General features: G+C 39.6%; 1 protein-coding gene across 2 annotated transcripts in view; it reads right to left on the bottom strand.

Annotated features, from left to right (window-relative positions):
- plod2 (procollagen-lysine, 2-oxoglutarate 5-dioxygenase 2) overlaps nt 1-27,271 on the bottom strand; it is a 48,254-nt gene that overhangs the window by 16,714 nt on the left and 4,269 nt on the right. For both annotated transcript variants that reach the window (XM_038298786.1, XM_038298787.1), the window contains exons 2-7: nt 13,635-13,726; nt 9,178-9,314; nt 7,355-7,518; nt 3,773-3,885; nt 3,614-3,677; nt 3,312-3,409 (exon numbers count right to left, since the gene is read on the bottom strand). In XM_038298786.1, the coding sequence (XP_038154714.1) occupies nt 3,312-3,409; nt 3,614-3,677; nt 3,773-3,885; nt 7,355-7,518; nt 9,178-9,314; nt 13,635-13,726 (668 nt within the window). The remainder of the gene's footprint in view (nt 1-3,311; nt 3,410-3,613; nt 3,678-3,772; nt 3,886-7,354; nt 7,519-9,177; nt 9,315-13,634; nt 13,727-27,271) is intronic.

Here is a 27,271-nt window from a genome sequence, read left to right as displayed (position 1 = left end):
CTGCAGAGACTTTTATGTTGTCTCCAAAAACAAATAGTTCCCTAAATATTCTGTTCATTAACAATGCTGTTTTTTACTTAGGTTGCTTTTAAGTAGGAGGCTTGCTGAATTTAATTTGTCTAGGTGCTACTTTTAACATTAAAGTAGAGATTAAATTGCAATCCTTTGCTTGTAACTAGAATGGAATTAGAATGACTAAACATTAGGAAATATTCAAGGCCAGACATTCAGCTGGGTTTTTCCAGTCCTAGAAAGGCATGGATACTGTGCTCTAACATTAAGAGCTACACCTCCAGCTGTTAAGACATTTTGGAGAAATGACTCAATAATGGGTTTGATTCATAACTCAATGCCCTGATAGAGAAGGAAGATTGCAATGAATAAAATGGAGGAAAATGTTTCATCATTTTAAAATGATAATGTTATATTACAGACATCTGTTAACTTAGTGACTCTTGGACTGATTGCTGTGAGATAGTATAGAGCAAATGAGAAACACATGGTCAAAAGAAAACAAACCATGACATGAATGACTAATGACCAGGCAATAAGGGTCAGGGTCACCTGGCAAGCTTCAAATATACATAGCTTTTTTTTTCAAAAAAATTGGAAAGTGCACTTTTAATCCATCAGTGTAAGGTTTTTAACATCAGTGTAAGATTTTTAAAAAGTTATATTAAAAAATAAAAAGTCTGTTACATTGTTAATGGGGTTTAAGCTCCTGATGGTAGTTTACCAGTGAAGTTAGTGTACTTCACAAGCCTTATGGAGCATAGTGCCATGAAGTTTTGCCCATTCCCAGCTTGTTGCTGCTCACTGCTGTCAGAAGGCTAAACTTTACTCTCTCTTTTACAGGTCCAATATTATTCTACATTTAGAATAAAAAAAATATTAATATTAACAATGAGACCCAGAGCATGTTTTTTGCCATTATGCAGGAAATCTCTTCTCAAATTAGGCAGACAGCCTTTACCAAAAGTCTCCTTATTTAGGGCTCCTCTGGAGAAACTATTGTTGGCTTCTCATGCCCCCCGTTCTGCTGAAGGACGCACCCCTACAAGCTGCAACCATGACAACCAGTCAGAGTTCTTGAATGTATCCATGGAGCATGGAATAATACACTAAATGAAGGCCATAACTTGACCAATGGGCTGCTACAGACTGCTATTGACAGCTTATTCCCCCTTATGACATCATAAAGGGCACACTTATCAAACAGACCATCTTTAACACACATTAGCTGGGAGGTGAAGAAATGCAGTCAGAGGGTTTAATTTCATTTGTGAACCTCACACACAGGCTTCAGGACACACATAACTGTGCAAAGTGTTTGCATTGATACATGGGTCTCAATTGTATTAGCCCACTATAAAAAAGGATATAAGGCTGATTTTGTGGGAAATGTCTGCAGATCTAGTCACCCCTAGTTTATATAGCATCTGCTGGATAAAAAAAAAAAAAAAAGCATGGGCAGTAACTTAGAATGGAATATCCTTTTAATCTCCCACAAAGGGGAAATTGTGGTTCCCTTACTGCCGCGGTTCTCAAAGTGTGTGGCGCGACCCACTGGTGGGGAATTGAGACGTGACAGGTGGGGCGCGCCAAGTTCCGGTGTGTGTGTGTGTGTGTGTGACTATAAATGTAGAATGTGTGAGAGCAAACTGTCTTTATAGCTGTATGTTGCCGCTTTTTAGACCAATCAAACCCACAAAGTAATCATTAATAGCCTACATGCAGTCTAATTAAAAGAACATTAGATATGAGAAAAATTTCACCTGGAACTGAAGTGCCAAAATAATGATTGACGTGACGTCGGCATATTATTTGTAACGGAATAAACTTTCGCGCCCCAGTGTTGCCAACTCAGCGACTTTGTCGCTATATTTTAGACCCCTCCAGCGACTCTTTTTAAAAAAAGGGACTAGCGACAAATTAGCGACTTTTGGAGACTCTTACGTGAAAGCACGTATCGTTCCTTTTCTTGTCCTCCAGCGGCAGGTGCTGCCGTGGGGCGCCTCCGTCCCAACCCCGTTCTCCCCCGCTATCGCAGGAGTCCCTCTCAGCGCTGCAGAGACACAGCATGTTTACCCTCAGCGTCCAGACTGCAAATAAAGCGCACATGCGCCGGGATTGACGGCGCAGGTTGATCATAAATAACTGAATTTGAAATATTTTATCTTAAATAAATAGGACCAGTTTATTGAAATGACGTCTGACTCCACCCTGAGGCTCAGGTTTAATGCTCAGACTAATAGTGAATTCTGGTTTGGAGTGGAGAGGGAGTATCCACTCATCGGTCAGAGAGCTGTGTGCATTCTTCTTCCCTTTGCCACATCATATCTCTGTGAGATGGGCTTTTCAACTGTTGCTTCACTGAAAACAAAATACAGATCTCAGCTGAACATTGAGCATGACTTGAGAGTGGCAGTATCAAGCCTGCAACCCCGTTTTGAGAAACTGTGCAATGCAAAACAGGCTCATTGCAGCCACTAATGCAGGGATAAATAGACCTGTCTTGCCAGATGGATTTCACTTCTTTTCTTTTATTAACAGATTGCAGAGTGGCAATTTTTTCTATCTTTGAGCTTGATACAAATTTTGACACAGCTGCATTTTTATTTTCTTTATTTTTGAGCTTGCTGTTATTTGATGTAGATAGTTTGTATTTAGATACTACTTGTGACTTCAATAAAATTGGAAAATTTTAAGATAGTTGCATATTTCATTAGCATTGTGTTGGGGCGATGGGGACAGGCGGGGCTTGAAAATTCCCCCTTGTCCAAAGTGGGGAATGACAGAAAAAGTTTGAGAACCACTGCCTTACTGTATATCTTGCTGTAGATTTGACTCCTTGGTAAGTCATGACCAACATTGGCAAAAAATTACCTACAATTGACAATTCATGGAAAATATACTAGTCAGTCTGCTGACTGCAGGCTCTAATGAGTAGATTGCCTGACTGTTTACACAACTAAAATAGAGTAGTTGCAATTAATGTTACTCTATAAAAATGGAAAAAACAGAAATTTGTTTTTTCTGTTAAATACATGCTTTTTAAGGTTACTGTTAAATTTACCAGGTTATGTTTTCTGATCTAAAGAACCTATTAGATGTTGTTATAGTCTTAAACAACCAGATGCTAGCTCATCGCAACAGTAGCACCTTTTACACAATAACTGAAATAATGCTATACATTTTTGTTTTCATTTTTTTTCCGTGGGAAGAAAGAGAGATTGTCTCACACAAGGCTACAATACCACAGGAATCTTTTCCAAGCCCATGTCTATATACGCCTAAAGCTGTGTACTCACTTTAGTGTTCCCATTGCCATGGACCACAACAGGCAGAGAATTGTATGCCGTGTTTCTTACTCGCACCCTGTCAGTCCCAAACTTGAGAAGCACCTCATCTACAAAGAAAAAAGAAAAAAACAAGGAGACAAGGCACACTTGTAAAACCTGAAATAAGGGGCTATTTCTGCTGCCATAACTAGTTACTCATCAGTTGAAAAAGCATTCAATGTTGGTTTGAAGTTACTTCAGTATGAACTAATTGTTCTCACTCGCATGATGGCTTTTAAATGTACCAATTGGCTTTAAATGGGATTACTTACCTATTGCCCCATTCAAATTCTGGAAAATCTGGCACTTATGGTCCAGAGTCATGTTAAGTGATTCCTGTAAGATGTAAAGATAGAAATATGCTCAGCTGTCAGAAATATTTTTGAACAGATGCTGTGTGCACAGAGGAACGATACAAAAAAACAACATACTCTTTTCGATAGATCCAGGTAAATCTTAGTGTAGAAGAGCTGGTCGTCATCATTGTCATGGAGATCCCACTGTGAAACTATTCTGTTTACATAAGGGGCATACCCAATTATACCTGCAAGAAATTAACAACATGAAATGCTTACCAACGTGTAAATGATACGGTGAGAGGTGTTTACACAACTGGCAGACTGCTGGCTGGCTTAACAGCCTCCAACTCTAGGGAAGCCTGGATGCCTAAAACTAAGTAAGATTTTTGGCAATAATCAGGGCAGGGACGTTAACTGTTCCACAGAGGTTTGCAAAAATGTTTTAAAGCTGTTGCAATGTACTTGTTATGACCATCTTGCATCACACACTAAATGTAATTCCCATGGCAGTCTCCTCTTTAGGTTTAGCCTTTTTTTCTCTCACTCTGTCACTCAAGGACAGCAACCACAGTAATAGATTGTAGGGTTTAGCTACATTGCTGCTGTGCGCAATTATCCCATCATTTGAAAAAGTCAGACAGACACTGTAAACAAGTCAGGGAACAATCATGACATAATGCAAAAGCTAGGAGCGGGGAAAGGAAGTCAAAAGCAGCCTACAGCTTGCTATGTGGAGATTTTGAAAGGGGCATTGACTAAGTTGTGATTATTGGGTTTTCCAAAAAAGACCACACTGTAGTTCACAATATCTGTCTGACAAAGGTCTTCTTGTGGAGAAATACCATCACTCTTCTGGACCACACTGCGTCCTTATCAGATCTCAATCCAATTGAGAACTGTTGGGGTTAGATGGCAAGGGATGTTTACAAACATGGAAACCCAATTCAGACAGTGGATGTCTTATATGAAGCCCTCTACACCACCTGCAGCAATTTATTTAACAAGGTGTTTAACAAGAATCGGGCAGCTCCTCATTATTAACTTTTTTTTTATTTTAAGTTTATTTCTGGTCTTAAACATTTGATTGGAGGATAAACACTTTCATTCAGTTTAATGGTTGTTTACAACAAATTGCTTTTCTTTCTTTGAAACTTTTGAAGAGCCAACTGTATAAAAATGAAAGTTTTTGCAATTTTACAACTGCGAAATGCTAAGACTTCAGCTGTGTCTGAATGCCTGCCCTAATCACTATATAAGGTACTATATAGTGGTTATGCCATTTTTAATTAGTGTGTGTACATCTAGTGGATGAAAAGGTAGGTGACTCAAAATTTCCCACAATGCACTTTCAAAAGTAGTGATCACCCATGGTCACTAGAGGAGCAGATATATTCCAGAATGCTTTGCAAGGAAAACTCTCCTCGCAAAGCATTCTGGGATTTGCTCTCCAGTGTCCCACTGTCGCCATAGGCTGGTATAGGCTACCCCACGCGGAGACTAATAAAAAAAAGATGTCACAGACACTGTGTGGTGGAGGCGGAGTTACGTGACCAACAGGGAGCGAAAAATAATAATCATCTCTCCAAACGATCAGTTAAAAGTTTACTATAAAGTCCTCTATATAGTTCCCACTCTATATAGTGATTGAGGGATCTAGGGTTTAGGGCACAACTCTGCCATATTTAAAGTAGGCTAAGTCCTCTTTCATAATCTTGTTCGAGATTGGTCTGAAAGCCATCCTCCCCATGTGAATATGCCTTAATGCCTGGAATTAATGCGTAAAATGACATTTATGTGTTCAAATTAACTGATGAACTGAGGATTGACTGTAGTTTTAGTCTTTGTTTTAAAAAAAGGAAATATATAGAAATTAAGTTACATTAGGACCATGCAAACACATGATCTTATAGATCATGTGTTTCTTATATGCAAACACATGATGTTATTTTTGCATAGGGGGGAAACACTTGAACAGAACAGCTCCTTTTTGACCATGTTAGATACTAAGTATCTCCTTTTCTTTCTCTGCTTTAATATCCACAAAAAGACAAGACAAACACAGAATATCTATTTAGACTCCATTTCCAGAGTTATGTACCCTCTTTGACACAGCTGTGCATGTCCAAATGCTATAAAACTTTCCTCACCGGTCACTTGGGCGGTAGCCGGAATACAAACAAAACCTGCAATTTAATGGAAACTGTGGCACACTCGGGGGCCCAAGACAAATCCACATGTCAAGTCAATGACAATGAACGCTTAAAACAGTCTCTGATCAGTCTGAGACAGTAAGACTCCAATATGGGAGGTCAGACCAAATTGATGACCACAGGGAAAGAAGCAGTCCAAAGCACCAGGGAACTGGAAGAAACTGGTTTAGGTTAACCATAAATAAGCTTTTGCTTTGTTGCAAAATGTTCTACCTATTTTGAGTTCTACAAATGTGGACAGTTGGTAAAAGGTTTTCGAGCTATCCCCATACGAGACCGTAATATATGTCCCATCAACCACCAGGAAGATGACTACTAAAAAAAGATGCTTAAGCTTATGGTTAAACACACAAATTATCTCCTCCCATATCCTGTTCACCACTGACAGGAAATTCTTGAAAATCCAGGTTTACTTGGAAAATATATTCCAATTTCACTCCATAAATTAGGCATTAGTTCGGGGTTTTGTATTTAAAAAACAACATGAGGCTATTGCTACTCCTAGATGGTGCTCCAATACTCCTTGCACAAAAGACAGCTTAAGTCTGCGCTTGGCCCACTGAATTCCAGCAAGGCCTGCCAGTCTTCAAAGTTTGACAGCTGATAGTGGTTTGAGTTAAACAGAGTTCACACAGTTACTTTGGTTAGTAAGTGGTTCAAAATGAGGGTAACACTGCTTCAAACTTGGGAAGAAATGTCATATTGATTTAAACATTTTTCACTATACATTACTTGCACTGAGTTTTTTATTGTCAAATCTACTTAACCGTAAACTACACATACATCAAAAAGACTGCAATCTGCAAATTTTAGACATAGCTTAATGTGTTGTTAAATATGGGTAACAGCTTGGAGGTAGTTATTTCAAAGTAAAGACATAATGTACCACATAATTAAAGCACAATATACAATCACTGTACTTATGCTATAGAAAGATGACTACATCAGTGAGTAAAAGCTGTTATAAACTAAGAAAGACAGTTTAAATAGCTACACTGTCAAACAGTGATTCCAGTGTTTCTTGCATAGTGTTTCTGCACTGTACCTCAAGATACAGTGTTGTGTTTTCCACCTTATAGATGTTTTTAGATGACTCAAAAATCATGCACAGATTACCTGAAGAAACCAAAATAAAGGTTTAAATTTTTTTTTATTTTAAACATGGAAGGGTTGTGGTCCTTTAAGTTGGGTGTTTGTTTTGCCAAAATGTTTTTTTTGGAAGGATAAACAGCTTGTTTAATGTTAAGCTACAGTGTCTCAATCAGAGTAAGGATCAATTTTAGATTGCTAATGAGAAAATGTGGTTCTCTGTATTTTGGTGTTTGTCAAAGAGCATATTTTATGGTAAAAATTAATTTACAAGATCAACAACTGGAGCAATGTTATACTTTTGTTAACAGATTTCTGCTTTTGAGTTTTGTGGTGTGAACAGCAATGATCAGGCTTTCAGCAAACCGTAAAAACATATTAGCTCATAAAGGCAAACTAAACTCTTGAAACCCACCTCCAGAGTTGAGGTAACGCTTGCCACTTCTGACTAAAGGGTACTTGTCAGCCAGCCTTTTATCAGGCCATATCAGCCCCTCTGCAGCAAACAGCACTTTGTGATTGGCTTGTTGGAATTTCCTCAGGATCTCCTCTGGTCCCCCAGCGAAGATAAGATCATAGCTTGAGAGGGAGAAGAAAAAAACAAAATGTAAGAAATCTTTTTTCTTTTACATATCCTAAAGGAGCAGTCTTCTCTTCAACATATGTCATCAAGTTTGACACAGAGCATATGCTTTTACATGCCTGAGTCTGATAGAAATCTAAAAGGAAAAAAAAAAATTCCACATGCTTTGTCTCTGGTTTTCTGGAAGCCTGAGCAGTATAATGGTTTCACAGGGCAGATCTTTAATAATGATATTAATCGTTTTTGATTGCAAATTTGTACATTCAAATTTATGTAAATAGTTCTTCTTCAACAACACTAGGCCACCACTCCCCTATAATTATCAGTAACCTGAGTTATCTGATGTCTTATTGCTTTGGTGGGCACAGTGAACCTTTAAAGCTAAACAACATTATGGCTTCACAACAGAGTTATTGAATACAGAACACCTTCTATTAATGGGGTAGTGCAAGTCTAAAAGTAGTCCAGACTAAGGAACATTTATAGAGAGAGCATGGCAGCAAAAGTAAAGGTTGAATCATAAAAGGAAGTCTGACGTAGATGAGGAAGTCGAAACATTTGCTCCACATCTGGCAGACACATGTTCACATAAAGATCCCTAGACACTTGTTAGATATTAAATCACTTGTACCACTGAAATAGGGCTCTTGTCATGAAACCATTTTAAATTTCGTCTGAGAATTACATGGAAATAAATTTAAGACAAATGCAACCTGGAAACCTTAGATTTTCAGTTGTGATTTTGAGAATACTGTTTTGCAGCTGTCTGCAGAATTTACCAAAACCTAGGAGTTACAGTAGTGGAAATAAAAAGACTAAAATATTGATGTTAATTGGGGATATGCTGAATAGACACTAAATTGTGTGCTTGGTTAGTTTAACACAGCAGCAAGGTGAGCAGCAACTAAAAAGCATAGACCTTCTAATTTATGGAATGTAGAACCCCCTTAAGCTCTGGTCACTGAAATAAATTTACAAACATAATGTGAGGAGGTGATTATTACAAAGGCAGAACATGCCAACACCATCCTGTTGAGCCAAGAGGATTTTAATATATAACATATCCTGAATTACTCACTATCCTCGGATGTATTAAAGCAGATTAACAGATCACAGTTTTACAGTTAAGAGCATTATTTTCTAACTACTCGATTTAAAGAGATTGAAACTTTGACTGAGAATATATATAACACAATAATGTAAATATTGTGATCTTTTGCCGTATCTAAAGAGAAAGGCCCTAGAAACACATGCAGTTTTAAACCCCTCACTTTGTCTCTGAAAGAAAATATCTATCAGTGTTCAAAGCTTATAATTCATCTAACTGCATGTGGGAATATCTCTCCTCACATATAATGATGCTTATCACGGAATGTTTGATTGCTGTTATTGCTCCACCCAAAACACCTTTCACCAAGGGGTTCTGGCTTTCAAATCTGTCATTACAGCACATGATGTTTAGTGCCATACTACAATTAAAGGTGCTTTGCATCTTTTTCTCGGTTGGACATTAAATCTAGATTAGATGAAAGGTAAATCAAACTGAAGATGACAATGAAGCAAACAAACTCAAGATAGCTAGAACATATGACACTATGATGAAAAGACTAATACAAAATATAGATAGCTTCATATAAGTTTGGTTAATAACATACCTATCCACAAACAAGACGACAAGATCTTCCTGATCACCCAGAGACTCCATGGCCTCCTTCAGCAGTCTGACTTTTTGCCCTCCACCAATCGAACGACCAACTTCACCGCCTTTCCAGGTCTCTCCCATTCCCAACACCTAAAACAGGGGAAAAAATGTCAAAAATGTAAACAGGCTGAAGACAAACAGTTCTCCACATTTACCATTAGTTTCCTAACAGAATAACCTTAAAAGTTGGGCTGATCCTTCCATAGTTATATGTAATGATTGGCGGGAAGGAATATTTTATTAATTCCCATTTACACTGTATGTCATTATCTTAGCACTGATGACTGGCTTAATTACTCATTCCATTCACCTGTCTAACTTTGCCTGGTTTCCCATCACTGCTCATCTTATCCACCTGCTCCTTCCTCTATTTAAGGGGCTTGCATCCAGTCATTAGGGCCAGATTATCTTTTTCTCTCTAGCCAATGGTGAATGGTTTTTAGAGTACCCTGGTGTTTCTGATTTCCTGATCCTGACCTGTTCTGCCTCTCAACCACTGAGCCTGCCTGTTCCTGTCTAAACAGTTTGCCTGAACTTTCTTTGGACTCCTGGATCTTTGAGCCTGCCTGTTCCGATCTGGTTGCCTGACCTGGCTTCGGACTTCTGAACCTCTGAGCTTGCCTGTTTCTCTCTGATCTGTTCCTGACCTGGCTTCGGACTCTTGGACCTCTAAGTCTGCTTGTTCCTCTTCTGATCTGTTTGCCTGACCTGGTTTCGGACTGCTGTATGTTGTCCAGGGTTGCAGCATCTGGGACGCTCTGGGCAGCACCCGCCCCAACTGGCGGGATCCTACCTTGTTCTCTGGGCATGGACTGAACTTGTAACTGAACTTGTAAAACAGGTTAGTGACTCATGTTCATAATCGTCCTCCGTCAGATTATCAAGGTCACTAACCAGCATTTCCTTTCCGCAGAGTTTCCAGGCTTAGTTACATCCGCTGCTACAGAAGATCCCGAGGCAGTTTTTAAATAAACACTTTTTGAATAATCCCACTATCTCTCTTGCCTGAATACTGGATCCTCTGTTCTAAAATGTGACACTGTATGTGCTGCCAAAAATAAAAATATGCAATATACATTTTTAAGGACCTGCAGGAAACTAGACATCTGTTTTATACTGGAACATTAAATCTAGAATCTACCACAGAAATGTTCAGTAAATTAGAATATCTTATTTAATGAAGCTTGTTTGTCAGATTTAAAGTACATTAAAAAAAAGCTTTTAAGAGGTGTTAAACTTGGTTTAGTTTAAGCTGACATTTCTATTAAAATGTTTACCGGTCTGTTGTAATATTCTAATCTTAAATTTGCTGTTAAAAGCAGAAACTCTCCCTGGAATAAAGTTATTTTTCAGTAATGTTCTTATTTGATAAAAATGAATGTAAATTAAAACACTGACTGTTACCTTATGCAGCTAAGATTTGTGGCCCATAAGTTTTGTTATGTCAAATTCAAACTAGGTTAGTATCAAACTGCTCTAAAAGTACTGCAAATAAGGGCACATGAGGATACCAGTGCAGACGCGCCACTGCCAACCACATGGCTAAAAACAAACAAAAACTGTTTTTGAAACCACAAAGGGAAATGATTGTGTGGGCATCATGGGGTTTCCCTTTGGGATGGCAGACTTTCACAGCTTGTTGCACTTCTTTGTTCTCTTTAACAAGGCTCAATCAATTCTGTAAAGTGTGTGTGGTAAGTATTTTCCTGCACAGTGCAAGGGTTGTTTAGTTAAAAAACAAAGATAAGCAATTTCTCTCCATAATACAAGAATATATTTTTTTAAGAAAATACACCAACTTCCAGTTAAATGCTTCAGTGAAGAAATTATTTTACAAGGCTAGCAACTTTCAAATAAACAATCAAAGTACAAATGAATAAAATAAGGAAGAATAACAAATTAAGAGAAGCAAAAAAAATCGCAAAAAGCACAAAAAAATCTGTAACCAGTTGCCAAAAAAAAGATGCTATTATATCACTGCTCAGTGTTAAAACTGATTTTTGAAAACCAAGGTCTGATTTGAGGGATTGAGACTGAGATAATTTTAGTTCTGAAATTAACAATCAATACAGTTCCTAAAAGGTTAACCACATACCACTTGGTCTATACCTGCCTTGTTATGTGTCCATTTTCATTTATTTTGCGTGATCTTCACAAATTATTTCATTACCAACTTCATAGACATCATTATTTTCTTTCTAAAGAAAATGATCATACTAGTGAAATTATGCCATGAAACTGCCTCTATTAGTACATTTATGTGAAGAATACCATATTAAAATATATATATTTTACACTGTAGATGCCTTCACAAATGTAAGTAGAAGGCATGCATAGGCTCATTTTGTACATAATAATGCATAAAAAATTGTTCCTCTTGGGTGTATTCCCTAAAAACTTGTTTTTCTTTAGTAAAAAGAGAAAGAAAAAAAAGCAATATTTGCTTTTCCTGGCAAAAATATACAAATCCATCAGAGTTTTGGAGCGCTATGTTGGGTGTGCCTGTGTTCTGCTGTGTATTAGCTTGCTATCACAACAAATCCTAAATTTGTTATGATAGCACGTCAAAACTAGTCGTCCCGAGGAAAAAAAACTGACAGCTTCTCTTGCAATAAGTTCACATACTGACACAGCACCATTTTTGAAAATGATTGACATGAGGTGACAGCCAATGAAAGAGCTTTAAAAGATGGTTGGTCTGTATTCAGCTCTAGCAGGAAATGTTCATGCATAAGGTGTAGGGGTGTCCTTCTGATCTGATATTATCATCAGACATCAGTCAGATATAAAAAAAGGTAATAGTGCCCGGCGTCTTAAATCTCTGCTTTTGACAATCAGATAGAAAATCTCTAAAGTTTCTTTAAAGTTTTTGTAACCCATTTATCAATACTACGTGGCTCAATTCTATTCATACCTTTTTTGTTGACTATTGTCCTCTGTTTTGCTAATTGCACATGATCAAGCCTTTTCTAACATTCAACATAACAAAATAAGTAATAAGAGTATGTATGATCCGTGCCAATGTCTTATCAAGTAAATATAGGTATCGGTTAATTCTCTAGGCTTCAATGTCGGTATTGTTTTATAAATAAAAAAATAAAAACAAAACTTGCAAAAAAAATAAATAAATAAGAAAATGTGTTTAAAAAACAGCTTGATAGAATAATGTTTAAGAAAAATTCATAATCTTGAAGATATTTTACTATTTATGTTGAATTACCAATCATAGTTACAACTGAATCAAGTGGACAACCAAATGGCAGCTAAAAAGAGAGAAAGATCCAAATAGTGCAAATCAGTAAGTACAGTTGAGCCAAAGAGGAAGCAGTTGAAACAATAAATGCTGTGCGAATACTGCTTGCATTATCTCTTACAGTATCTCTGCTTCTGTCTCCTTGAACCCCAGTCGGCCTCGGCAGATGGCCGCTCACACTGAGCCTGGTTCTGCTGTAGGTTTCTTCCAGTTAAAAGGGAGATTTTCCTCTCCACTGTCGCTACAAGCATGCTTAGTGTGAGGGATTGTATTTGAGTCAATGAGTCGATGCAATAAACTGGTTTTCCTTAGATAGAAAACTTTGAATCAATTTGACTATATGATCTGGTTGAACTGTAAAGTGCCTTAAGATGGCGTGTTGTGAATTGGCACTATATAAATAAACTGAATTTAATTTAATTAAGGAAGGAGGTAGGAAGGGGAAGCATCCTATTAATTGTTCAATTAGCATATGGACCTCACAATGTACTTGTCCACTTCATCCAAGGTAAATTTTTGCCCATAATCCTTTGCATGAGAGGATGCAAAGGCACAACAATTTTGTAAAAAAATACATTGCTACCTTACATGTACACTAAGTGTACACACCTTCATATGTTTGGGGTTTAAAATGGAGAGTATTAAGTATATGTAACTTGCATTTTTTTAGTTCTTTTTTAGGAAGGATATAGAACCATTTTAACTAGCATCCTCCAGACTGCTCCAATAACAGCAGACTGGAGTTCCTTTCATCCCTATGACAGTTTTGACTGTTTAGCCCAAAAAAGGTGAAGGAATGGGACTAAGAGCTACAGTGTGCACAATTTGAATGGAAGAAAACACAACAGTGTAGCTATTAAATGGCAGGTATGATGATGTGACATCCAGAATTAGCAGCTCAGCATAACAACAAATAAAATATGAGCTGTAGCGCTATTTAGCAACCCTTCTAAACCCCATTGTACCTAATGTGTAAATAATCCTTCTTTCTGGAAGTTGTCATGAATATGGGTTAATATTATGAATTCTGGTATTCTGAGTTTTATCCGAATCTTTTGATTTTTGGTGCATTTATTTTCTTTTTAGCTTCAATCATAGCAGGGACAAACAACAACACAGATTTTTTTTTTGGCTTTGTTTAGTAATAATAATCTCACCTTTACAGTGTATTTGAAATAGTTTGCGGTTTGCATGAAGCGGATGAAGCCGTCCGTTTCCTCTGTCGCTACTGTTAACACCAGCAGTTTTTCTGAAAAGATGACAGTGAAAAATTATCACATATTTTTTATCTGCTGAATTGCAGGGAGAAGGGGTATATCCCTGCAAAAAAAAAGACAACATTGAAAGTTCTGCAAAATTGGCTTAAGCTTGCTTAAACATATCCACAAAAATGTATTTTTCTAAGCTGAAATATAAGTATCGTGATTCTCTCTGCTGTCCTATGCGGTATGTCCTTTGTAAACCTCAAACCTACATCAACATACTGATGACCATTTGGTTAAGCAGTCTGAACCTACAGTATGTCTCAATTTGGGAATGACTGCTGTAATTTAAATTTCATCTAAAAACAGCGGCCTGTGTTTAAAGACTCAATTATCTATTTCCTTCTAGGATAGAGGGACTTCCACAAACCTCAGGAAAATTTCCAGTTGTCTATAGTGCTGAAGGTTGAGGTTTAAGGAAGGGTTAACCATACACACATTTTTAGTAGTCAATTATAACACTAGAGAGAGAAAGAGATTTTTTTTTTGTAAAACAAGTTCCAAACCTTTAATCAACAATATGCCGTGTTAAAGCAGTGGTTCTCAATCATGGTCCTCAAATACCACTATCCAGCAAGTTTTAAGTGTCTCCTCTCTGCAACACACCTGACTTATACAAAGGAATGACTATTGTAACAGGCTTTTCTGAAGCACTAGAAGGGTGCTGAGGAGCTCACACAATCATTTGAGGCAGGTGTGCTGAAACAGGAAGAAATCCACAATATGCAGAGTAGTTGTATTTGAGAAAATCTCCTCTAACACTTTATCTACTTCATAATATGTTGCAACTAAATAAGGGGGGAGAACTAATTTGCTATTGGCAGACATCTAAAAGTCTCCTTAAAAAGTGTAACACTTTAGAGAGGAAAAGAAAAACTTATTGGCCCATTAAAACATTTTTATAAGTCTACTTGAAAAGAACAGCAAATCTGCCCTCTAGTTGACAGAGAGTACTGCTCCATCAAACACTTGTAAATTATTTATTGGTCAGTTGTAAAATAAACTAGTTACAAATGGAGATAGAGAGAGAATCCGCAGAGTCTCTGAAATTTAAAATTACACCGAATCAAATTTAAACGCAATTACAGGCCTCATCTCACTAACCTAAACGAATGAACAATAACTTTCTGTTTTACACTGATCAGGCGTCACAATATGACCGCCCTCCTACCATAGACCCATTCCCTTTTCTGCTGCTGAAAATGTATTGACCCTTGAAGGCATGGACTCTTCTGGAACAGACAGTCTGCTGCAGTAACTGGCACCAAGATGTTGTTAAAAGGTTTTTGAAATTTTGTGGGTGGGAGGCTGAGCCTCTTTACTGGTCTTGCATGGCTCACAAGTTTTGTTTTAATCAAAGTCTTTTTTATGGGTATGTTGGAGTATTGCATTAGAAAAGGCTGATGGAAACACCAAAAGTTGAAATAGGTTCCACTGTTTTTAAAATGGAAAGTTGTGACGTAGCGAACATTTACATCACATGCCTATTTCAGCTGTTTGTGTGTTCTTGGATATTATTGATTATTGGAATTGGATGCATCAGATGGCTATTCTCGATTTGTGTATGTGAAAAACAAATTACATCGGCAATGCTAATTGACAAGACAAAACAATTGCAACTTGCCTAAAAGCAACACATTCCAGAAGAGCTCATATGGGTGGTCCATATTAGTTTGCAACTTTTATGTCCTGTTTATTACAGCAATGCGTAATGTCGAATTTAGACAAATTTGCTGTTTGCGTAGCCTAGTAAATTTGCGAGAAACCATTTAATGGAAATACACCTAATTTGCTTTCCTTTTTCCTTTTTTTATATTTCAAATGTTTCTTTGAAATTTGAATGGCAATACAAAGGAAACAGCAACAGTTCTTCTAGTGAACTCCATTTTTAGTTACAAGGTTTCTATAAAATTTCCCCGAATTCATGATTCAAACCCTTAATTTCACACATGAATTCATCACAAAATGAAAGAGCTTACACTTAAGCACAACCGGAAGTGCAAATTCTTTGTGATTTAAAAGTGATGAGGTAAAACATACAAGAAGTATTCAAACATTGTTGTTATTTTGTGCCACACAAAGCAGTTGCACTTTACCAAGATCTAAAATCGTTGTTATGTATAATGATCCAGTGCTTGGAGATAAAGTAAAGAGCAGGTGAAGATTTTTTTACTTTTGATGTATCGAATTAAATCTAAATTGTATAAAGAAGAAGCTTAGCTTAAAATATATCTAGCTTAGCTAACCTTACTAAGGTAAAAAATCGTAAGGATAACTTTTCCATTCTAACCGTGACTGTACCCAAAACAAGCCTTGAAGCAGTAGAAGTTCAATCAAGTACAGCACAGCTGTATATCCCAAAAAACAATTAATGATACCTCCTTCCTTTGATCAATTATGATCTGAGTTTTAGAGCACATGCTTTTTGCTTCAGGCTTTTTGGGTTTCTGTTTCTCTTCATTTTTAGTTTTAAAAGTATCCAACTAAATCAAATTCTAGACATTTTGACCTAATACACCTGGTATGCAATAGGTTAGTGCTTATGTCCCTTTCTGGTACTAAAAGTCTACTATAAACAATGTATGTTTCCAAATCCTGAGCTGAATTTACAGTTCAAAAAGTGACATGGCACAGTGAAAGTGCTATTAGGACTGGGCAAAAAAGCAATATTTATATAAATTGTAATTGACAACAGCTCAATATCAATAGAAAATATGTTCAGTAAGAATGCCAACAATTCCCCTTAACTCTGATCAATACCCCATGGTATTCTGGGGGATGTAGGTGGAGCAAGGGATTTAGTCTTTCAACCTCTTACGGCCAAACAAAGCAAGGTAAATGTTAGGGCTGAGCTATTTTTAATGGTTAAAGGTTATATTTAGATAGGGTTAGGGTTTCAATTTACCTCAGATATTTTTTGCCGTGTTTTTTGAATAGGAAAACAAAACATCAATCAATATATTAAATGAACCAATACTATAGCTTTTCGACTGACCTAATATATGAAAAATAAACTATAACTATTAGCATATTAAAAGTAGTGAAGATTTTTCCATGGCAACTTTGGGTTCAGGGTAGCTTTCCTTTTAATGTTTCCCAAAGAAGCAGGTTTAGCTTTCTTGTAACCTCACCAATCCAAAAATCCAAAATTAGGTCTAACCAGTGAGTTGTTCATCACTAAATCAACGTGTCAACCATATTTAGACATCTGAAGACATGTTTTCAATTTTTCATCCTGCCATTCTTTAGTTGTCTCAGTCTTACAGTTGCCCCATTAACACTACCCCTCTGAAAGCCATCTGTGCTGAGTTCGGACTAAGCTTGGATCAGTTAACCGTGATAAGCTTGGTTCCTTACAACCATTTACACATCCCACTAGCAAGGTTCCTCACCTCCTATGATACTACAGCTCCCAAGGCAGGAATTACACCAAAAAATTGTGGTAGCCATAACATTCAGGAACTTGCCTGGATAGCGTCATCTGCCCAAATTTCAATGAGAGACTCGATCTCTGCATCACCCCAGGTCGCACCACGCTCTTTTGATGCCATTTATTGTTAATAAGTTGAGAAGAAGTTTGTGTTGTGAAAAAGTAAAAATATCTGTGAATTGGAAATCTGGACATGCAGGAAAACCCACTAAATGAGTCAGCTGACTGTAAATAGGAGATAACGAAGCCGAGAAGCCCTTCCATGGAGCTAGTACTATATTTAACGAGGTTCGTTTGTGTCTGGCAGGGTCCAGTTCAGTTGCTTTCCATTTACACTCAACAGTTCCAAAGTATCTTTAAGACCAATATTTTGCATATCCTAATTCAAAAACAAACCTGTTATTAGTATTTCTTAAATGAGAGAAAATAAAAATTACATGATCTACCTCCAGAAACATATAGTGTATGTCAATTTTTTTCAATTTAATCAGAATCATTTTAATCAGAATGTATGGAGCAATAAATGAAACCATGTCATTTCATTAAAAAACATCCAATAAAACCCAATGTCGGAAAATATTTGAAAAGTTACATTGTTTACATTGTTTAACAATGTCGCCCACACAAGTTATTTTCAGGAATTTGAGTAAGAATGTATAAACAGAGATCCTGCAATACAATATTGTTTCATTTGGACTCAGACACGTAAAAGGGTCCTATTTCAAATCCTTCCTTCAACTGAAATTACATCCATCCATTGTAGATCACTGCCTATAGGCAAGAGGCAGGTCACACCCTAGGTCAACAGTCTATCAGAATACAGAGACACAACCATTCATGCACACAATCACACCTAAGGAGATTATAGAATTAACCTAACATGTTTTTTGGACTGTGGAGAGAGCTGGAGTACCCAGAAAGAACCCACACATGCTCAGGGAGAACATGCAAACTCCATGCAGAAAGATCCCAGACGGTTAATCGAACCCGGAACTTTCTTGCTACAAGGCAGCGGTGCTATCCACTGTTCCACAGAGAAGCTCAGTTAAATTACATTGTCCGAATATTGTTCACTCCTTGATAGATTAAAAGCATAGTTGAGATAAAGATATCAGCAGGAAACAAGGGAGGTTTTATATACAGTAGCCGTGATTTTAAAGCAAGGGTGTCCAGTACGAATAAATAGTGGATTCTCTCTTGGCAGTCCAGTATTAACAGCTCATGAAGAGAGGAATGTAGCAAATGGTGTTACTGAACTTCTTCACTAAGAAAGGCCTTGACTCCAACCCATTTTTCCTTTGCAAGTATTCTGTGTGTTGCAAGTGTTATTTGACTAAACTTTCACAGTTTACTGTGTAAAAGTCCTGAATTACTTAGGGGACAGTTTAGCAGTTCCTTTATTTTCTCTTAAAAAAGGAAAAGTATCAAGGGAAAGTGTCCTGTGCTTGTAGAAAACTTATCAGGATTTATTTTATTATGGCATGTGAGCACAAACTGCTGTTCTATTTTGGTCATCCAAGCAAATAAATGGCTTTCCTCCCAAGGCTCACAGTAAGTGTTAGTTCCTGGAGCAGCCAATACTTTGCTACCTCTTGTGTGAACAAGTGAGATTATCAGAGGACTCTTCTGTTATACCATTACAAGACTCATCGGTCCTTGAAAAGGGCTTTTGCTAAAACTAAAAGTAGATTAGACTATGAAGAATAAAAAACACTGAATATAAAAAGAAAAGCTTTGTAAGACAAGAACAATGAAGAAGTCACATTAAGTTAATTATAAGTGTCTTTGCTTGATACAGTAAATCTGTGATATCTATAATTATAGTGATTTTCTGATATTGACAATAATTAGCAAAACTTCCATAACACTGTAGCCACAAAAAGAACTTAAAAAAGACTACCTTCAACTGCTTATTCTAAACCACCTGGAATGTGGCATGGTCTGAAAAACATTGGGCCAGGTACTTTTTTTATATATAACATTTTGGTTTAATAATAGTTTAGAATTATATGAAAGCAGCAACAATAATTGACTCAGTAGGTGGACCAACAGTTATGATGGCCATTTTCTTTAGACTGTTAAATTCCTTATTACTAAGATAACCCACACTGATAAATTAACACAACACATTATGAGGTTTACCAAGCAAAGTACATTAGAACAGCAACGGGTCATAAATAGCTTCCATTCCTTTGGCAAGATCATAAACCTGCACCGAATATAAAACTAAATTGCTCCCATTTCATGATATCTTAAAATAAGTCCACCACAGCATTATGTAACAATGCAAAATACTTATGAAACAATAATAATAATCATACAATTTGATTTAATTGTTAGAAATTGTCTGAATAAAAATACACAAAAGCAAAAAATGATGGTATAAATGCTAATGTACAAAAATAACAAAAGAGCATAATTATAAAAAAGTCAGATACATAAGCACTTTTCTACAATATTTATAGACAAAATAAAACTTATGAAACAAATACACCAGTTAATGCCCACACACTCTATTTAAGTGTTTGGTCATCTCTTTTTACCTATAGATAAACTTTGATGAGATGATATTTTTCATTTTAAGGACCAAATGTGTTAATGGATTCCTGCTCCCAATAGAGATCCATTAATGCCAGTTTTGCAGCATCTGCTGTAGTTAATCAGAGAGAAGTTCTATAGGCTTGAGGTCAAGACTTCATGAAGGCAAGTTTAGTTTCTCTACAGTAAACTTCATCCACCTCCATCCAAGGAAGAAGACACTCATTGTCAATATCACAAAGTCCAGTTTCAGTAATGTGTCAACAATCTATATAATGTGATATCTTCTGCCCATCTAACAAAATTATCTAGCACACAGGTGTCAAACTGGTTCCAGAAAGGGCCGTGTGGCTACAGGTTTCCTTTCCAACCAAGCAATAGCAACCAGACTCCAGTCATCTCATCAAGTGAGTCCAATCTGAACATGATGACTTGATGAGATGAATGGAGTTTGGTGTACTATTGCTCGGTTGGAAAGGAAACCTGTAGCCACACGGCCCTTTCTGGAACCCCTTTGACACCCCTGATCTAGCATATACACCTGATCACTTTACTTATGAGTGCTTTGAAATAGGAGGAAATAGAATAGGAGGAAATAGAGGAGCTTGATTGAAACAGCAAATTTTTAGTTAGCGACTACATTTTGCAAAAGTTTTTACACACAAATATGGAAAATCATTTTTCTAATAAGTTCTGACATGGGACTATTTACCTTTGATCTACTGTTTCCGCCACCAGCGTCCAACTAGAATTGCATTTCTCTCTTGATTCTAGGTGGCACGTAACGTAACTAATTCAGCTAGCGTAATAAAGTAAGTACAACTTACTAGATTGCAAAACATTCATTAAAATCTCGTCCCTTGCCGATCTGTGGTCCTCACTAATTTGCTACTGCTTTGTCCTTTTAATCACAGCCAAGCTCATTATAAACACATGACTTTATCCTTTTGCATCGTCTGGTTAAATCGCTCCAAATGGATGGAAACAGATCTGATTCCCAATTTCTTTTTTTTTTTTTACATTTTATATGTTTGTTAAAAATTGCCATGACATGTGGATGGAAACATGACTATTAATATCCTCTCACAAAAAACTATTTACAGATCATTATTTCTAAGCTCTTAAAGATGTCAAGTATTTAGATTCAAAACAGCATTTTTCTAATTATGGAATTTTAAAAAATTGTTTGCCACTTTACTATAGGATTTTGCCTTGTGAATTTTAACAAAGGCTTACAGAAGACGGTTTGGATTCATGTTTTCCTTTTGCATTAATGTAGCTGGATAAATAATCTATTTTTTAACCAGTGCACGATTGTTACACCCCTAGTTACATCCACCTCTGTACACAGTTCAAATTTTTAAAAGTATCCAACTAAATCAAATTCTAAACATTTTGACCTAATACAGCTGGTATGCAATAGGTTAGTGCTTATGTCCCTTTCTGGTACTAAGACAGGGAAAAATATCTTCATTGGTATAGTGTGGAAAAAAGACTGAACAAAAGTAACACAAGGGCCCATCTCACATTACCAAAAAAAAATATCCTGATGAACCCCTACAATTTGGGTAAAATATTCTGTAAACTGTCAAAACCAAAGGGGAAATTTTAACAAGATCTGTTGCATTAGGTTATGACCTATGCATAACACAGCGTTTCAGAAAAATAATATTACAGTATACGTAAAGTAAAATATGGCTGCAGCTGTCCAATGATCAGGGCATAAGTTCCTGGCTCAAGGAAATTTGGGCTATAATCAGAATAACTATTAAATTCACCCAATAATATTGAGTGCATTAACATTGGTAAACTTTGACTGATTTTAAAACCTAGTTTTTACAGTGCTATACCGACGACTGTTGAAGACTTTGAAAGATAAAAAGAAAGAGATCAACATATGTTTGGCTGAAAAGAGGGCACAGACCCAACCTTGTGGTGATATAGTGACAATGTTCTAAGGGATGATTACAGACTGTGCCTGCCAGCAGGGTTTGTTAGTTTGTTAGACTGGCATTGCAGGCAATAGAGAGTGTTGTTATACAGTATATACAAGGAAAAGACAACTTTAGGTGGGGTTTCCTTTTCTTCTCTATAAAATGCTCCCTGTTGACACGTGAAGGATGTCTGAGTAAGGTACTGTATAATCTAAAGTCGCCGTTACCCTGAGATGGAAGAACAGTTTACTAGATAATGAAGGATGTTGAATACATAGCTTCACCTAAGTATTCCTTTTAACTTTCTAAATAAGTGGTACTGTTTGACTCTGCTGGGTTTGCTGGTCATTTTTGCGTTTTTTGGAATTTTATTTTTGGATGACATTGACTATGTTTATGCAAATTTCATGAAGCATGATCGGGTGCTGTATTTTTGGAGAGGTTTTTCTTTCTTTTTTTCCCCCTCAAGTCTTTAATATGTCTTTAAAACAAAATTAACCATCTAGGTCCCATAAATATCGAATACACCAGTTTCTTCCGCTTGTATTTCTTTGTTTTGGTGTACATTAAAAAAATGAAATATCAGGTTGATCAGCATGAAAGTACAATGTACTACACAAATGGCTAACTGACTTAATACAAATCCAAAACTCCAGGAGCAGATGATAAAATCAGTGAGACGTCCCTTGAAATAAGGATGTCATGTTTGTTACAGATTATTTTCTGGAAGTAATCCCTATCAATAAAACCTATCCCCTGATATATGCTACCAGTTATTGGGAAAGACATTTTGAAGCCAATATTGCTTTTTCATCCTCCATTTATATGACTTTCTTCCATTCACATTTGCGCAATGAAAACAGATGTCACACAGGCCTTAATTTAAACAGAAAACAAGCAGTTATTAACAAATCAAAGAAAAAACAACTGATGGCAAATAGAGGGTGCAACAACGTAAATACTCAGTTACACTTTGACTTATGTTATTCTGTATTTTCTTGATCATCGTTTTTCTTTTTCATTTTGTGTTATATTTAAGCAGCAATTAAATTTTTAAGTTACTTTCTGTTGCCCCCTTGTGCCAGTCTCCTTTCCCTTAGCTCCTGCTAATTACGTCTGTCTACACCTGCTCCCTATTAGCTAATTAGTTCTCCTATTGTTTCTGTCTCCAATACTTACCCCTCCTTTTCAGTTACTCTGTGCTGGATCCTCGTCATTATTTTGGTTAATTCCTCTCTTGAGTCTCCTAGCTTTTTTGGTTCTTTAGTTTTTGTTGGGATCCTCAGGCTTGCCCACCAGAGGGCGCCGAGGATCCTCTTCTGCTCTCTTTGTTTTTCCCTTAGGTTTGGAGTTACTGTGGGGATCTGGAGATTACCCTCTGTCTCCAGCAGGATGCGCTGTGGGTCTTCTGGAGCTGGAACCTTCCTGCACACCTGTTCCTAATCCTCTCATTAGAAGACCTCTCCTTTATAAGCTCCTGCCTGACCTTGATTCCACGCCGCAGTGTTGATCTTAGTTGGTTAGCTTCCTGAACCTTCTGCTAATAACTGAGTCTTGGTTGTTCCTAGGTCGAGACCAGATTCTAATATCTTCCTTATCTCTGCCTCACAGGAATCCTGTCCCTCGTGAAAGCTCTGGATGAGCTTAACCTCCTGTTTCTTCGTGAAAGCTCTGGATGAGCTTAACCTCCTGTCTTCTCGTGAAAGCTCTGGATGAGCTTAACCTCCTGTCTCCTGGTGAAGCTTAGGGAGAGCACCCTCACTGGAACCCTGTCTCTGACCCGCAGCTCTGGGAGAGCTGCGTCACAGGAAACCAGTCTCAAGCCAGAAGCTTGAGACTGGTGGAAGCTTGAGAGTAGCCAGAAGCTACTCTCTTAGACCCCATCATGACAGAACACTGCGGCCAAACACAAAGCCCAGCAGATCACCTCCATCCTAGCTCTGAGAAACAGGACGCTCCTACTCCTGATCACACTCAGTCCCTCCGTGAGTTAAAATCCCCGTTTGACTCTAAGAAAACACTCGTTTCAAGATCCCACAAGCTTCGTGGGAATCACAAGATGGCGCCAGTTCAACTTCCGGTTCCGGATTCGTCACTTCCGGAGTTCCGTCCGTCACCTCCGAGTCAAGATGATAACCCTCCTTTCTGGTCTGAACTCATCCCATCGTTTTCGTCACCCGGTCCTCCTCTACCTGAGAGATTTTCTGGCGACCCAAGTAAGCTCAAGGGATTTTTATTTCAGTGTCGGTTATTTTTCAGTTTTCACGCTTCTAATTTTCGTTCTGATAAGGATAGGTTAGCCTTTATTATTTCTTTTCTGTCTGGTGAAGCCCTCGAATGGGCGGAGACCAAATTTCCGCTTAAAACCAGAACAAACAGCACATATGAAAAATTCATCCGAGAGTTAGAAAAAACCTTCACTCAGTCCTCTAGTTTCTCCGTTTCTAGTTACCTTCTGAATTCAAAACAGGGTAATAGGTCCGTAGCTGAATTTTCTTCAGAGTTCCTGAGTAGAGCAGCCGTTTCCGGGTGGAACGAGTCTGCACTCAAGTCAGCTTTCCTCGTAGCTTTAAATGAATCCGTCAGAAAAGAGCTTTCTTTTTTCGTCGAACCAGATAACCTCGAGGATCTCATAAAACTAGCCATAGGATTAAACACTGCATCATAAACCAGTTCCAGTTCCTCTCCACGCCAGTCTAGCCTCAGTTCTCATGTTCTCGACCTCCATTTAGCTCCATCCGTTAAAGGACTTAAGATTAACCCATCTAATTCTCATCATACAGTTAGAGTTCCCCGTCAGCCTGATCAGACACCTGCACCCGTCACCGTTAATACTGAACCAGTTCCCTCACCTGTTAATCGAGCTCCCCACATCTATGAAGCTAATCTATGGAACTTTTTCTATGGAGATAGAGATGATTTCTGCCCTTTCGAGCAACCGCTTTCTGTTACACGCCAGCCAGACCCAGATCCTGAACCAGTTAATGACCCAGTTAATTTAAAACCTGACCCCTTGCCTGAACCTTTAGCCTCTGATTCTGTAATCCATTCTGGAATTCTCTTTTCTCAACCAGTTAATTTTGCGTCAGATTCTACCTATAAACCAGTTAGCCTAGCTCCAAAGACCTCTCGGCGAAAGAAAAGGCGTCGCCCTAAGCCAGCTCTGTGCCGTCTAGAGACCCCTGAGCCTGTCCTGTGCCGTCCAGAGACCCCTGAGCCTGCCCTGTGCCGTCCAAAGACCCCTGAGCCTGCCCTGTGCCGTCCAGAGACCCCTGAGCCTGCCCTGTGCCGTCTAGAGACCCCTGAGCTAAAGATTAGAAGGACTTCAGGATTTGGAGTTGATGGAGATAGGCCTCCAAGAGCCTCTCTACAGGGACCACTAATCATCAAGAGCTCTCTACAGACGCCTCAAGCCACCTCAGAGACTGAACATTAGCCTCCATGGGTGTTTTCTCCTGTCCCTGTGGAGGAACCACAGTCGATGGCCTCCCCAGTTCCTGAGGCGGATCCACAGTCGGTGGGTTCACATGTTCCTGAGGCGGATCCACGGTCGGTGGGTTTGCATGTTCCTGATCGGGAGCCGCAATCGGCGGGCTCCCCTGTTCCTGATCGGGAGCCGCAATCGCCGGGCTCCCCTGTTACTGATCGGGAGCCGCAGTCGGTGGGCTCCCCTGTTCCTGATCGGGAGCCGCAGTCGGCGGGCTCCCCTGTTCCTGATCGGGAGCCGCAGTCGGCGGGCTCCCCTGTTCCTGATCGGGAGCCGCAATCGGCGGGCTCCCCTGTTCCTGATCGGGAGCCGCAATCGGCGGGCTCCCCTGTTCCTGATCGGGAGCCGCAATCGGCGGGCTCCCCTGCTCCTGAACCGCAGTCGGCGGCCTCTTCAGAGCCTCCTCCAGAGCCGCAGTCGGCGGCCTCTTCTGAGCCTCCTCTAGAGCCGCAGTCGGCGGCCTCTTCAGAGCCTCCTCCAGAGCCGCACTCGATGGTCTTCCCAGAGCTTCCTCCAGAGCCGCACTCGATGGTCTACCCAGAGCCTCTTTCAGAGCCGCAGTCGGCGTTCTCCTCAGAGCCTCCTCCTGAGCCGCAGTCGGCGGCTGTTCCTGAGCTGCCGAGGAAGGGACGGGGTACCCCGTGGGGGTACCTGCTGAAGCTTGGGCGTCATCCTCCTGATAAGCTGCTTCGCCTCCGGCCCCGCGGCAGACCTCCAGAGCGTCAGCTTCGCCTCCGGCCCCGCGGCAGACCTCCAGAGCGTCAGCTTCGCCCCCGGCCCCGCGGCAGACCTCCAGAGCGTCAGCTTCGCCTCCGGCCCCGCGGCAGACTTCCAGAGCGTCAGCTTCGCCTTCGACCCCGCTGCCGGCCTCCTGAACCTCAACCTTGTCTCCGGCTCGGCGGTGGTCCCCCTAAGACGCTGCTCCACCTTCATCACACCGGTCGACCTCCTGAGCAGCAACTACGCCTCCGCCGTCAGCCCCACGGCAGGCCACCTGAGACTGTGTCCTGCTGCCGGCCCCACGGCAGGCCACCTGAGACTGTGTCCTGCTGCCGGCCCCACAGCAGGCCACCTGAGACTGTGTCCTGCTGCCGGCCCCACGGCAGGCCACCTGAGACTGTGTCCTGCAGCCGGCCCTACGGCAGGCCACCTGAGACTGTGTCCTGCTGCCGGTACTTTGGCCGGCCACCTGAGACTGTGTCCTGCTGCCGGCCCCACGGCAGCCCACCTGGGACTGTGTCCTGCTGCCGGTCCCTCGGCCGGTCACCTGAGAATCTGTCCCGCTACCGGTCCCTCGGCCGACCACCAGAGACTGTGCCCAAGAAAGTTTTTGGGTTTTCCTTTGCCGTCGTCCACCATAAGTGGATCGTTTTTTGTTCTGGACTCTGTTTTTGTTTTCTGCCCTCCTGGCCTGTTTCCCCCTTCGCCCACCCTGGGTGGGTTGTTTTTGTTTTCTGGACTCTATTTTCTGTTTTTTTCAGGGGGCGTCTGGAATCCGCCCTTGAGGGGGGGGCTCTGTTGGGATCCTCAGGCTTGCCCACCAGAGGGCGCCGAGGATCCTCTTCTGCTCTCTTTGTTTTTCCCTTAGGTTTGGAGTTACTGTGGGGATCTGGAGATTACCCTCTGTCTCCAGCAGGATGCGCTGTGGGTCTTCTGGAGCTGGAACCTTCCTTCACACCTGTTCCTAATCCTCTCATTAGAAGACCTCTCCTTTATAAGCTCCTGCCTGACCTTGATTCCACGCCGCAGTGTTGATCTTAGTTGGTTAGCTTCCTGAACCTTCTGCTAATAACTGAGTCTTGGTTGTTCCTAGGTCGAGACCAGATTCTAATATCTTCCTTATCTCTGCCTCACAGGAATCCTGTCCCTCGTGAAAGCTCTGGATGAGCTTAACCTCCTGTTTCTTCGTGAAAGCTCTGGATGAGCTTAACCTCCTGTCTTCTCGTGAAAGCTCTGGATGAGCTTAACCTCCTGTCTCCTGGTGAAGCTTAGGGAGAGCACCCTCACTGGAACCCTGTCTCTGACCCGCAGCTCTGGGAGAGCTGCGTCACAGGAAACCAGTCTCAAGCCAGAAGCTCTTGGGAAGCCCAACCTGCTAAACTGCCCTGGTGAGCCAACCCACAGATCCCTATGTGGATGAAAC

Source organism: Cyprinodon tularosa, unplaced genomic scaffold, assembly GCF_016077235.1.
Source record: "Cyprinodon tularosa strain WSP-4 unplaced genomic scaffold, ASM1607723v1 ctg415, whole genome shotgun sequence".
Classification (NCBI taxonomy): domain Eukaryota; kingdom Metazoa; phylum Chordata; class Actinopteri; order Cyprinodontiformes; family Cyprinodontidae; genus Cyprinodon; species Cyprinodon tularosa.
Note: the sequence above shows the minus strand (reverse complement) of the source record. Positions and strands in the feature narration are given on the sequence as shown.